The sequence below is a fragment of the Schistocerca cancellata genome, chromosome 8, assembly GCF_023864275.1.
Source record: "Schistocerca cancellata isolate TAMUIC-IGC-003103 chromosome 8, iqSchCanc2.1, whole genome shotgun sequence".
NCBI classification, from domain to species: Eukaryota; Metazoa; Arthropoda; class Insecta; order Orthoptera; family Acrididae; genus Schistocerca; species Schistocerca cancellata.
Window position 1 is genome coordinate 442,783,626 of NC_064633.1, and position 14,721 is coordinate 442,798,346.

At 42.6% G+C, this 14,721-nt stretch overlaps 1 protein-coding gene across 1 annotated transcript in view; it reads left to right on the plus strand.

The window, feature by feature from the left end:
• Window positions 1–1,445: 1,445 nt before the first annotated feature.
• LOC126095618 (myb-related transcription factor, partner of profilin-like) overlaps window positions 1,446–14,721 on the plus strand; it is a 202,932-nt gene continuing 189,656 nt past the window's right edge. The window contains exon 1 of the mRNA XM_049910385.1: window positions 1,446–1,585. Coding sequence (XP_049766342.1) covers window positions 1,467–1,585 — 119 coding nt within the window. The 5' untranslated portion in view covers window positions 1,446–1,466. The remainder of the gene's footprint in view (window positions 1,586–14,721) is intronic.

A 14,721-nucleotide genomic window follows, 5' to 3' on the forward strand; every position in this document is an offset into this window, starting at 1 on the left:
TCTCTCGAACATTCATTGTTGACAGACTCCCGGAACAGTTACGAGCTGTTAGTAATAGTCAGGAAGTTTGCAACACAAGTCGAAGGCTTTTCTGCTGGATGACTCCTTCACGCTGCGGGAATAATGTGGATCTACTTCATAGTGTTGTCGAGACGTAATGCAAAGAATGGAACAGTGCATTCATTGCTACAGCGTCACAGCTCGAAACTGGTGATTTTTCATATAGGTACGAAAAGAGGGTTTCCTCGCCTTCAGTTAACTAGTTTCAACTGCTTTTCGAGGTCACTCAACTACACGCTTCTCACAGGAGCTCGGTGACCTTTAAAAGTAGTTAAAACTAGGCAGCTGAACGCAAGGCAGCCCTTGTCTCGTACCTACACGAAAAATCAACATTTTCGAGTTATTCCGTATTTGCAGCAGATGAGCGATATGAGTACATTGCATATTCTTGACTATATTATTTATAATAATATCCTTGTACATATTATTATGACCTCCAATGAGATTTTTTGTCGCACTCATTTTCACAATGACTACCGGTTACATTCTGTACTGTATCCTCAGATCAGCCGTAGTGGCAGAACAACCTTACAGTCGGTGTGCACCAGGAACCGATTGGTTGCTCTGTTACTATGATTATTCTGAAGATGTTCAGTGACTAACGAAACCGATGATCATTGTGAAAATAAGTACGAGAATATATTACATTAAAACTCGTCGCGGTTTTTCTCGACTTGGCAGTATGCCAAGCTACTATCATGGTTTCGTTGACTTAATTCAGAAGCTTCCCTTGTAAAACAGGCACTTTTATACCTAACTGTTGAAACTACTGTGATTTGTGCTTTCCATGCTTTTTGCGGATAATTTGAGAACACTGGGACGGTTCATACATACAACTTCGGCTTTGCTTCCACATTATTAAGATTTGTGAATATCTGCATTCTTATTAAAGTGACTTTCAGCATTATTTAAAATCCGGTATTAGAAGATTACATAGGATCTTACTTTGTTTTGCTCTGCGACTTCTGTATTCCATGAGCTGTCCCACTGAATAAAAATAAAATATTCAAATACGCTAAACAAGAAAGTGTCTGATTCTTTTCTGACTATTGTGCAACTAACGTAAGCCTCTGCTAATTTGACCCCTGTGTTGGGTTCATGTAAAACATGACGTCTGAGATTAATGTGACTAGCACAAGGCTTAACTCGCGCTGTAACGAGAGGAATATTGTGGAGCGAGTGCAGTGGCCGGCCTGCACAGAGTACAGTCAGTCAGCAAAGCGGCGACTCCCCCCCACACAGCCCAGACTCGCTCCCTTCCCCTCCCCTCCCCGCCCGCCAACGTGTTTCTGTCTCACACACACAGAGGCGCGCGCAGCGTCGACCTATCGAGCGCCGCGCAGCGACCGGCAGCTGCCGTGACTCCACAACACAGTTGAGGCAACAGTCGGCGGGAGCCGTTGCGCATGCGCTTGCGGCGCTCTGTACGTGTCGACTCGGCCGCCAAGGACGCGGTGGCATCTCCGGCTAGCAGCGACAGCCCGGGCTCGGGAGTGGCTTCCTCGCCGCCAGCAACACGCAGAAGGTAAGAATAATCGCGCTCAACTGTTGCCGGGCGCTCAACTCTGCGCTGCGCTCCGCCGCCTGCCTGCTGTGCACTGGCCCAGCGCGACGGATCGATAGCTCCGCATCTGCCACGTACAGAGGTCGCGCTGGGTAGCCATCTGCCTATTTCCACGTGTACTTTCGAGATCTGTGTCTCTTATTTCACACTGCAGCGTCACCAGTTCGTGAAAAAGTTACGTCGTTCAACACGAACTGCTGCACTTGGTGCTAGCGCGCAGCCATCATTATTCCGTCCAGCAATCGATTGCCAGGGCTCGCCGAGCCCGGGTCGTTGAAGGTCATCGGTCGAGTCCTTTGTCTCTCACGACTGCTGAGTCAGTTTAAGTCTGAGGGGCTCCTACTTAACATTCTGTGACACTCGAATTCAAAAGCCAACGTATTTGAGACAGCCAGGGCATTAGCAAGTTACTGGTATATTTATATTAAAACTGCAGTTCTATAAATGAGATGTGGTTCATCGCCTCTATATTTTTTATCCTTGTTTTCGTTACGCAATCGTTCCTAGCATACAGGCAAGCAGACAACTGTTGCATTTGCAGCACTTGCAGTAGTACTACAGTTTGCAAATTACCTTTGACAACAAACTGATACGATTTGCAACTGCTATAAGAGAAAAATGTATTTTTAAGCTTAACTATTTCTAATGTTAACCTTTATTTCAACACATTTGTACCTCACATGATTTACAAAACTGGAAACTGCATGCAGATAACTATCAAGCAAGGCTACAAACTAATAATAAATTAAAAGTTACGTATTTTGTTGATGTGTTGAAAGAAAGAAAATTTATCATGTTACCATTGAAGCTCTCATAATTTAACCTGGAAACTCATGTACTGTGTAACCAAATCTGACACTCTCCCGAAAGTTATATTTGTTTCAGTTTCATTACAACAGAACCGGCATCTACTGCCTGTCATTATCACTTCAAATGAAAAACCAAAGTCTGTTTTTTTTTTCTTGAAAGTTCCGGAAACTAAATGGTTCAAATGGCTCTGAGCACTATGGGACTTAACTTCTGAGGTCATCAGTCCCCTAGAACTTAGAACTACTTAAACCTAACTAACCTAAGGACATCACACACATCCATGCCCGAGGCAGGATTCGAACCTGCGACCGTAGCGGTCACGCGGTTCCAAACTGAAGCGCTTAGAACCGCACGGTCACACCGGCCGGCAGTTCCGGAAACTGTACTCAGTACGTCAAGTGTCTGAAAACACCGTGCAATGATCAGAAGCGTACATCTGTAACCCGTATGCTGACACGTAAATGAATTAACAAGGGCAGTGACGTGACATTGATTCTGTCTAACGGGAAGCATCTTGCGAAGAGTTGTTCGCGTTTCACCCGATATCGGCGTGATAATACGCACGTCACCTTGTATAGCAGTTCTGAGAATGTCACGCAACTAATTGTTGGCGGTGTTTGTCTCCCGGAAATCTTGAGGTGATAAACTTGTCGATAGAATTTCTTAAGATTAAAGGAAATAACAAAAAACACAACGTCCAGCTTTTTCGTATTCTGACACACATTAGTTGACTATTTTATGTGCACTTGGGGAATCGTTATTAAAATATCGTAAAAATTGTCGAATCAGTTTCTTTACCAAGTGTGGAGCTCGTTAAAGTGCCTTATCATTATGAGTATTATGGTATCTATAAGGCAGTTCAAAGACACAGATGTGAAACAAGATATAGTGGGGAACATGGTACCTGTAATTGCCAAACCTACCATTCCTGATTTACTTTTCATGTTATTTCGCGTCATGAATATGACGAATGTCAGTGCAACAGAGGTCTACTTGAATTACAAAACAATTATACGTATGTTAGTGCAAAATGGAACTAATTTTGCTTAAAATGAGTCGTTGTCAAAGCCTGGTTGAACCCTATAAGAATGAAATAATTAAACAAAAACAAAAATGTAGGAGTGGTAGTTATTTACTCTAGTGGTAGTTATTTACTCTAGTTCTTAGAGTTCATGATTTTTCTCTCTTTCTTTCTGCAGAGTGTGATATGTCGTTCTTTGCATATTTTACGCAATGATTTTTAAGTTTCCAAAGCTGAGACAACTGCTCATTAAATGTCTGTTCTTTCCACAGGCTAACATTCTAACCTTTTCTTTATATTTCCCCTTCTTTAATTAGGAGATAATTTTTTCGGTGATACAAGGTCAGAATTCCGGCTAACGGGAAACCTTTTATTGTAATCATTTGTGAGATATTAGCCTCTTTGGATACAGCCTCCGTCCCTAGCCTTTTGTTTGATCTGATACATAAACAAGTAAAAAGTCTCTTTAAAGTTACCGGGAGGAAGTGGTGTTACAGAAATCAACGGGTAACACAATTGTTTGTTACATCACTCCGTTCGTTGCTATGTGCAATCTATGTGTTGAATTTCAAGTCAGTGATTGCCTATCGCAAGGCCCGTTAGAAACTCATTGTATTTGCCGATTGCAGGAAGATACTAAGGGGCAATACAATGTGAGGCACTATTTCTGCATTCCTGTTAGTCTTGACTGCTTTACTTGCATTTCGATCACAACGTATTTGCGAGAAATTCCGTGATGACAATTACTCTGAAGGAATTTTTCGCAACTGCAGATTGTCATTTGCCTTCCAGTTCGGCATGTTTACCCGAAGCTGGATTCGTACCGTTACAGAGCTTTGACAGCTGGAAGCTAGTGGAAACAAAGGACGTCTGTAGGCTTCTGTCTCGACATTAGTTGCTGATGTGAGCTACGATCACTGCATGCACCAAGTTTTATAAGTACATAAACCTGCTGAAGGTCAGACAGAACAGAGGTTCTTCAGAATAAAGCATCTGAAATGTGTAAAATAGCTGATCCGTCAACACACAAAGGTGCCCTTAGTGCTGCTACATCTTTCTATGGAGATAACTGTAACAACAGCTTGTGGACAGATAGCTCTACACACGAAACTCGAAACCTGTTAAAGAATCGTATAATTTTGTCGTTCTTGTGCATTCTTGAGTGTAAACGAAAGTAAAAAGTACTTTCAGTTTGACGGTCTCCGTCGAGCCACAGAATGTTCAAATATATCGGTTTAAAAACGTGGCTGTTCGACTGCTGCGTTGTGGCTCGCGACTCGTGTTGCGTAGTTGCAAGAAAAATGATAAGCAAGATGGGAGGCTCCCTTTCGTTTCTGCGTCGTATAGCTATGAAGTAGGGCACAATACGAATCTCCAGCGAATAAACAATTTTGGGTCGTTGGAGAAAACATATTTCACGTTGTGATCATTGTCTTGGAAGAGTTGAATATCTTTAACGTTGTAAATGTGACAAAGGTGCAGATAAGCATCTCGGAGGACTCGGTGAAAATTTTTCTAATCAGCTGTGAACCATGAACACGTTGCTGCCTGCAACGACGCTCTAATGGCCGTACCACATCCTTAATTGTTGCGTTTCTGAGGCTGAAGATGATACATACCTACTGCAACGAAATCCTGTATGTTAAATAGCGTTTTCTTTAAAATTAACTCGATTTTGAATGATAGAGTGAGGAAGGCATGTGCTTAGCAGGAATCATAGTAGTTCTTGCGTTCCTTGGCTGGAATCTTATCGAATAAACTTATTGCTTCTTCACACTCATGTGACTGCTGAAAGCAATGTCCAATGTGACATAAGTAATTCGATTTATATTTACCGTCCGGCCCCGGTAGCTGAGTCACCGCGACAGACTGTCAATCTTAGGGGCACGGGTTCGATTCCCGGCTGGGTCGGAGATTTTCTCCGCTCAGGGACTGGGTGTTGTGTTGTCCTAACCATCATCATTTCATCCCCATCGAGGCGCAAGTCGCCGAAGTGACGTCAAATCGAAAGACTTGCACCAGGCGGACGGTCTACCCGACGGGAGGCCCTCGCCACACACCATTATTATTATTTGTATTTAACAAGGGAACGTAGTCTAATAGAGAATGCCACTTACAAAAAACATTAGCAGCCTGTTCCAAAGAATAAAAGAACTACCCACAAGGATTTTCAGGTACTGGAACTTGTAACAAGTGGACCTCTGATAAATAAAAACTTCTTAACCAATTACTGTTCTATTTTCCTCATTATTAAGTCCTCATCTGACGCAAACACATTAAGTCAAACGATAAACACATCAGAGGCTCCTAACATGATGGAAGACGGAGGAACCTCAAGATGTGTTTGGTAGGACTGTACAGTCTGGTATAACCCATACGACACTGAATAGAGATGAATAAACGTACTGGGGATGGTTGGAAGAAGGCGACGTTGGATTAATGTAGAGAACCGTTATTACAGGTGACCATGTAATAATACCTATACTGCTGTCCTCGTCGCGTAGGTATCCTGAGAACAAGATAAGTACGATTTTACTGAGGAATACAGTTATTTTCCCATGGGTCCATGCACGTATTGAAAATTGCAGGGCCAGTTTCGACTGGAATGGCCCCCACGTAATAGGTTGTCGGATTTTATGTAGACGAATCTTTAGTGAAGCATGCGTACCAAGAAATCTGCATGAAAGCAGATTCCACGACGTACAACGGAGTCAATATTTCTAACGCTCTTCAGATAGCAAAGCGCAAAAACATCGTTCGCAAATGAAAGTGTCGTACATGAAGCGCTTCTACGTAGTTAGTTGCTAGCCACTTTAGGAGACTCTAAGGAATTGCTTTCATTTTCCCCAGTGAAACTGAGAGGAATTGATGCGATAACATACCCGTTCAGTCAACAAATAAGTTAGAGTGTCTCGTATGGTACTGTGGATCTCTGTCGTTATCTTGAAATAAAGTCAAAATTGCTCGTTTCGCTGGTGCGAGCGATGATGAGTAACAGTATTACGTCAGGTTGTCGGGTTTACTCGGTCCACTGTCTGATAAGAGTTTATCGGAATAAGACTTCAGTGTCAGCTTTCTGCTACGTGGACTTGCTAAACGCGTCATTGTTGACTTCTTCATCTCAAGTCTGCCCGACCAACACACTCGGGTTATTTGCTCACGTCGCAGCCGTGTACGGTTGTCTCATTTTCGAGTAACAGTAGATAAATTCAGAACTACTTGGATATCCCTTAGGTTCAATGAACGCCAGCTTCCAGTAAACGTACATGAATGCTAAGTTATCTTAATCGTACACGAGGAAATGGGATATAGGTTTCGAGTGCAGCGCTAGACTGTCTCCACTGAAGTCTGTTATACTGATTAATTACCTACGGCTAATGTTACTAGACGATGGTAATTGATACGGACGTTATCAGTTGCAGGGAGTGTAACAGAATGACTTAAATTTGTTGGAAAAATTCGGGGACACTGCAGGGCGTTTTCAAACGAGACAACGTTCAGTATCAATTCTTACGTGTTGTTAGAATATTTGGGATGCTCTAGAGGTCAAACTAAAAGAGGACATACGGAACTTCTGAGACGTATCGCTTGGTTTGTAAGCGGCCGGCTGATACGTACCAGTGTTGTAGACGAACACAGTGACCTTACATTCTTTGGAAGAAATACGCTATCTCTTCATAAGGTTCTACTCAAAAAATTTAAGGAATCCGTGTTTCAAAGAGGGTGTGGAACGTTTTTATTTCCTCCGTTGTATATCTCCAGCAATAGGCATAGCAAGAAGAAAAAATACTGCGCGTTTGGACCGATATACAAAAGCGTGCTGAAAAGTAATGCCTTCGAAGTTCTTATTGTATCTGCAATATGTTGTAGTTGTTGTGGTCTTCAGTCCAGAGACTGGTTTGATGCAGCTCTCCATGCTACTCTATCCTGTGCAAGATTCTTCATCTCCCAGTACCTACTGCAACCTACATCCTTCTGAATCTGTTTAGTGTATTCATCTCTTGGTCTCCCTCTACGATTTTTACCCTCCACGCCTCCCTCCAATACCAAATTGGTGATCCCTTGTGCCTCAGAACATGTCCTACCAACCGATCCCTTCTTCTTGTCACGTTGTGCCACAAACTCCTCTTCTCCACAATTCTATTCAATACCTCCTCATTAGTTATGTGATCTACCCCTCTAATCTTCAGCATTCTTCTGTATCACCACATTTCGAAAGCTTCTATTCTCTTCTTGTGTAAACTATTTATCGTCTATGTTTCACTTCCATACATCGCCACACTCCATACAAATACTTTCAGAAACGACTTCCTGACACTTAAATCTATACTCGATGTTAACAAATTTCTCTTCTTCAGAAACGCTTTCCTTGCCATTGCCAGTCTACTTTTATATCCTCTCTACTTCGACCATCCTCAGTTATTTTGCTCCCCAAATAGCAAAACTCCTTTACTACTTTAAGTGTCTCATTTCCTAATCTAATTCCCTTAGCATCACCCGATTTAATTCGACTACATTTCATTATCCTCGTTTTGCTTTTGTTGATGTTCATCTTATACCCTCCTTTCAAGACACTGTCCATTCCGTTCCACTGCTCTTCCAAGTCCTTTGCTGTCTCTGACAGAATTACAGTGTCATCGGCAAACCTCAAAGTTTTTATTTCTTCTCCATGAATTTTAATACCTACTCCGAACTTTTCTTTTGTTTCCTTTACTGCTTGCTCAATATACAGATTGAATAGCATCGGGGAGAGGCTACAACCCTGTCTCACTCCTTTCCCAACCACTGCTTCCCTTTCATGTCCCACGACTCTTATAACTACCATCTGGTTTCTGTAAAAATTGTAAATAGCCTTTCGCTCCCAGTATCTTACCCCTGCCACCTTCAGAATTTGAAAGAGAGTACTCCAGTCAACATTGTCAAAAGCTTTCTCCAAGTCTACAAATGCTAGAAACGTAGGTTTGCCTTCCTTAATCTATTTTCTAAGATAAGTCGTAGGGTCAGTATTGCCTCACGTGTTCAAAAATTTCTACGGAATCCAAACTGATCTTCCCCGAGGTCGGCTTCTACCAGTTTTTCCATTCGTCTGTAAAGAATTCGTGTTAGTATTTTGCAGCCATGGCTTATTAAACTGATAGTTCGGCAATTTTCACATCTGTCAACACCTGCTTTCTTTGGGATTGGAATTATTATATTCTTCTTGAAGTGTCAGGGTATTTCGCCTGTCTCATATATCTTGCTCACTAGATGGTAGAGTTTTGTGAGGCCTGGCTCTCCGAAGGCTGTCAGTATTGCTAATAGAATGTTATCTATTCCCGTGGCCTTGTTTCGACTTAGGGCTTTCAGTGCTCTGTCAAACTCCTCATGCAGTATCATATCTCCTATTTCATCTTCATCTACCTCCTCTTCCATTTCCATAATATTGTCCTTAAGAACATCGCCCCTGTATAGACCCTCTATGTACTCCTTCCACCTTTCTGCTTTCCCTTCTTTGCTTAGAACTGGGTTTCCATCTGAGCTCTTCATATTCATGGAAGTGCTTGTCTTTTCTCCAAAGGTCTCTTTAATTTTCCTGTAGGCAGTATCTGTCTTACCCCTTGTGATATGCGCCTCTACATCCTTACATTCGTCCACTAGCCATCCCTGCTTAGCCATTTTGCACTTCCTGTCGATGACATTTTTGAGACGTCGTCTTTTTACCTACTTGATCCTCTGCTACCTCACTATTTCATCTCTCAAAGCTACCCATTCTTATTCTACTGTATTTCTTTCCCCCATTCTTGTCAATCGTTCCCCAATACTTTCCCTGAAGCTCTCTACAATCTCTGGTTCTTTCAGTTTATCCAGGTGCCATATCCTCAAATTCCCAAATTTTTGCAGTTTCTTCAGTTTTAATCTACAATTAATAACCAATATATTGTGATCAGAGTCCACATCTGCTCCTAGAAATGTCTTACAATTTAAATTCTGGCTCCTGAATCTCTGTCTTACCATTATATAATCTATCTGATACCTTTTAGTATCTCCAGGGTTCTTCCATGTATACAACCTTCTATCATGATTCTTCAACCAAGTGTTACCTATGATTAAGTTGTGCTCTGTGCAAAATTCTACCAGGCGGCTTCCTCTTTCATTTCTTAATGCCATTCCATATTCACCTACTAAGTTGCCTTCTGTTCCTTTTCCTACTGTCGAGTTCCAGTCACCCATGACTGTTACATTTTCGTCTCCCTTCACTATCTGAATAATTTCTTTTATCTCATCATACATTTCCTCAATCTCTTCGTCATCTGCGGAGCTAGTTGGCATTTAAACTTGTACTACAGTGGTAGGCGTGGGCTTCGTATCTATCTTGGCCACAATAATGTGTTCACTATGCTGTTTGCTGTAGCTTACCCGCATTCCTATTTTCCTATTCATTATTAAACCTACTCCTGCATTACCCCTATTTGGTAATATAGGTTGAGGTATACATGTCATGAATATTACTCGATCGACTTTCCTACATCGTCGTTGGAAATTGCATCCGTCTGCCACTAGAGAGCTCCGACCTGTAGCGTGTAACATGGCGATGTGTGGCGTAGGTATGTGGGTGCGTGAGAAACAGCGTGAAGTAATCGAGTTTCTAACTGCAGATGAGTTCGTCCACAAGTGGAACACCCTCTCCTTCCGCCTGAGAATGCCAGAACACACACTAGCGCTGCGAAATATGCTGCAATTCGACGTTTTGGGTTTACTGACTTCCATCATCCTCCATACAATCCCTACTTGGTCCCAACCGATTTTCTCTTGTTTTCAAAACTTAAAGAACACCTCCCAGGACTTAAAAAAAAAAAGGTTCAAATGGCTCTGAGCACTATGGGATTCAACATCTTAGGTCATAAGTCCCCTAGAACTTAGAACTACTTAAACCTAACTAACCTAAGGACACCACAGACACCCATGCCCGAGGCAGGATTCGAACCTGCGACCGTAGCAGCCTCGCGGTTCCGGACTGCAGCGCCAGAACCGCACGGCCACCGCGGCCGGCCCAGGACTTCAGTATGATAGTGATGAAGTGGTGCAAATAGAGGTGAAGTTATGGCTCTGTCAACAAAATCAAACTTTCTACAGCGACGTCATCAGTAAACTGGTCTCAGGGTGACTGTTGAGAAATAAATATGTTGACGTGGAGAAAAAGATCTAGACTGTTAATAATGTTTCTTGTATTTAAAAATCTTAAAGAGTTTTCACACAAGAAATTCGGAAGCATTACTTTTCTTCAACAAGTCCTTGTAGAAACGGTTTGTCTTCTTCAGTTCGCGAATGGAGCAGTAGAGCGATGGCCAAAGTACGGTGCCAAGTACCCTCTCCTATGCATTGTGTAGTAAGTTGTGTAGCAAATATTTATATTTAAACTGCAACATGTTGAACGTGTGGCCATTTCACATATCCAACGCGACGAACCTATCTAATGTCAAGTTGCTTTATCGCTATCAGGCAGCTGTCGTTGCTTTGACTAGAGAGTTTCGAAACTTGGTGCGAGTTTATCATCTACGTTCAGTATTCCAACGTGCTGAGGTCATCGGTCCCTAGACTTTTACACTTCTTAAACTAAGTTAAATTAACATATGCTAAGAACAACACACACACCCATGCCCTAGGGAGGACTCGGACCTCCGGCGGGAGGGGCCGCGCAGTCCGTGACATAGCGCCTCAAACCACGCGGCCACTCTGCGCGGCCATCTGCGTTCAAGCATTACTTATGTTCTGAACATTTGCCGAGCTTCGCTGCAGCACATCAGGTATAAAATTCGCCCTTTTAGTCGTCTCTAACAGGTGTGTCTTCATCTTATCCTGGGGACTGATGACCTTAGCTGTTTAGTCCCCCTTAAACATCCCAACAACCACCACCACCATCATCTTTTCCAAGTTGCATGTTGGTTGGATGGTTTCCCACTCAAGACATGATATGAAACCGTTGCACGGAAATTACCATACCCTGTTCCAATCCACGAAAATAGTTAGGGGTGGATGGAGTTTATTACAAAAGCATGATGTATCTGACATTCAATCACTGAAAAATTTTGCGAGAATCCACTACGCAAAGTGACTAACTGCTCTTCGACGTAATAGTCGTTATAATTATGCTGTAGTCACGATTCTCGTAATGTCCATTTTCGACAAGATAGGATTAAACAGCACGTTTTTACTAGAATACAATAAAACTACGATATATGTTATCTGTCATACCTTACATTTAATATTTATCCTTCTTTTTTCTCGTGTTTTGCATAACGGTTTAAGTACATCTACATCTACATGAGTACTCTGCAATTCACATTTAAGTGCTTGGCAGAGGGTTCATCGAACCACAATCATACTATCTCCCTACCATTCCACTCCCGAACAGCGCGCGGGAAAAACGAACACCTAAACCTTTCTGTTCGAGCTCTGATTTCTCTTATTTTATTTTGATGATCATTCCTACCTATGTAGGTTGGGCTCAACAAAATATTTTCACATTCGGAAGAGAAAGTTAGTGGCTGAAATTTCGTAAATAGATCTCGCCGCGACGAAAAACGTCTTTGCTTTAATGACTTCCATCGCAACTCGCGTATCATATCTGCCACACTCTCTCCCCTATTACGTGATAATACAAAACGAGCTGCCCTTTTTTGCACTCTTTCGATGTCCTCCGTCAATCCCACCTGGTAAGGATCCCACACCGCGCAGCAATATTCTAACAGAGGACGAACGAGTGTAGTGTAAGCTGTCTCTTTAGTGGACTTGATGCATCTTCTAAGTACAGGAAAACAGCGTTGCAAAATTAGTACGCACAGTAGATGATCTACAACGATCTATGTTTATAAATGGAGGTTATTTGTGGGTTGGATCTATCATGCTGGAACGAGGACTGTGTTCCGCAGAGACCTACAGGAAATACTTGGAGCTGGTATTCCTTGCCGACAGATTGATGTTCGTACTGGAAACATTTGTTTTCCCCTTTTTTGACAGGAATGGCAGATCAGAAAGCGAGTGGGATTTGAAATCAGCTTCCCTAGAATATTCTCATAACTGCCAGACGTGAAGCCGGCCGGAGTGGCCGAGCGGTTCTAGGCGCTTCAGTCTGGAACCGCGCGACCGCTGCGGTCGCAGGTTCGAATCCTGCCTCGGGCATGGATGTGAGTGACGTACTTAGGTTAGTTAGGCTTAAGTAGTTCTAAGTTCTAGGGGACTGATGACCTCAGATGTTAAGTCCCATAGTGCTCAGAGCCATTTGAATCATTTTTGAACCAGACGTGAATTCCAAAGACAGATCGTAGAACTCTAGACTGTAACATTTTGCGTTGGGAAAGTATGACGCTGATGCGTTGATGGTGTATCGTCGCACTGGCCTCTGCTAATCGAAACTTTTATCTAGGGCTGGTGTCGGATTTCCTTTCCTGTCTTCTTACGTGATTTGAGAAGGTTATTTTTAACTAGTACACCTACATTGATAGCAACATATAGTGCAAACAGATAAACAGTTAATTATTTGTTATTAGTGGCGCATTGTATGCGTTTCACTGGCAACTCCAAATGACTGGAAAAAGTGTAAAGTGTCTGTACACTCTGTCGCTCTTTGGCGATAACAATGCTACCACAGGGCGGACAGTACTGTTTCAGCAGATCTCGCAATAGCGCGCTTGTGGAACTGAGCCGATTTATGTAGCCTAAGAAGATGATATTGTTGTTCCTCACTCTGCCACATGCCTACAATGGAAACTGTGTAAAACCGTTGAGGTGCACAAGGGTCTTGACGGAGACTGCTGAATTCCTTGGACATCATCACTTACCATATCAGTGGCGCGTCTGTAGTGCAGAGTATAGTATTATATAAGTTCTCCTTTATTTCTGGAATATTTGTGTAATTCTCGTTTCCAAACATGTCCAGTTGAACGGATAACTCTTTGTATCTTTGTAGGAAATAGCAGGATCTCATTAAACATCTCCACATCCTTCTTTGCTAAGGCCTCTGTTATTCTGCAACATTAATTTGTCATAGATCTTTTACAAAAACTATCCCAGCTTTTATAAAGCAATGCTCTTCGAATTTAGAGGGAATTACAGGTCAGCTGAGGCGTGAATGGGAATTCGGACTGAGGCGGGAGGGGTGCTAGCGTTGTCGGTGCAGCTCTGCAAAGCCACCCTGCCAGCGTGGCGTAGTGGTTAGCGCATCTGCCTAATGAGCAAGAGACCCAGGTTCGAATTCCAGCTTGGGTACACATTTTCATTCGTCACTTCAGCTTGCATGTACACATTTTGTAGATTTGTCGATGATCAGCGTAATGTGGATCTTGACTAGGCATCGGTATGTAGATGTTTGACGCTTATACGTTAAGATTGATAGTGTGCTGGGATGTTGCGAATGTCTCCGCCTCCCTAAAAATACTTCAGGGTGTAAGATGATGCATTAACGGCTAGTACCAATGCAGTGCTGGGGAGAGCTGCTAGTAATGCAAATTTTTTTACGAATAGGGGAAGGGGAGTCTCTTTTCCAGCCAATATTTGTAGATAGGAGATTCATCGGTGAAGTGGCCTCCATTTAGTAAGAATGTCGCAGTAAGCTACTGACGTGAAAGATCGTTCACCTCCAGAGTAAAGGTTTTGTTAGTGACCACAGCGCCGCCAAAGTACACTATTAGCGCGTTGATTGATCCTTAACAAGCAGGCGTAATGTTGAATAAGAAGCGGAACAAAAGCAGACTTGAGCGTAATGATCTATAGAAGTTCGGTGACACAGTTTCACATCCACATCTACAGGATCCACATCTACAGTCTTAAAAGCTGCAGGGTAGGTTTCACTGAGAAATAATTTTGCCGTTTCCGAGTTAATTAACTTTGAATTTAGCCAATCAGGCCATTGCGTGCGAAAATTCAAACTTTTCGCCATATACAATTAGTGTCGGATGTTCTCACAGCGTAGACGATAGCGCACGAGACTGCTCAGCCTTTCACTCAGGTTCAATCCTTACTACGGCCCATGCTTAAGTTTTGTATCACTCTTTTGTTCGGTTTTAGGAAACCAAAGGAAGAAAACGTTTGATGACTCTGTCTCTGGCGGTCCGCTTGAATTTTCGCGCTCAGTGGCCAGATTGCCTAACTTCAATGCTAATTAAGTCGTAAATGGTACAAAGTATCGAATTTTTTTTCTTAGCAATTATTTCTCCGCACAACCTGACCTGCAACACCCTTAGAAGCTTCTCAGACTGTTTCTGAGCACCCTGTATACAGGGTGTTCCAG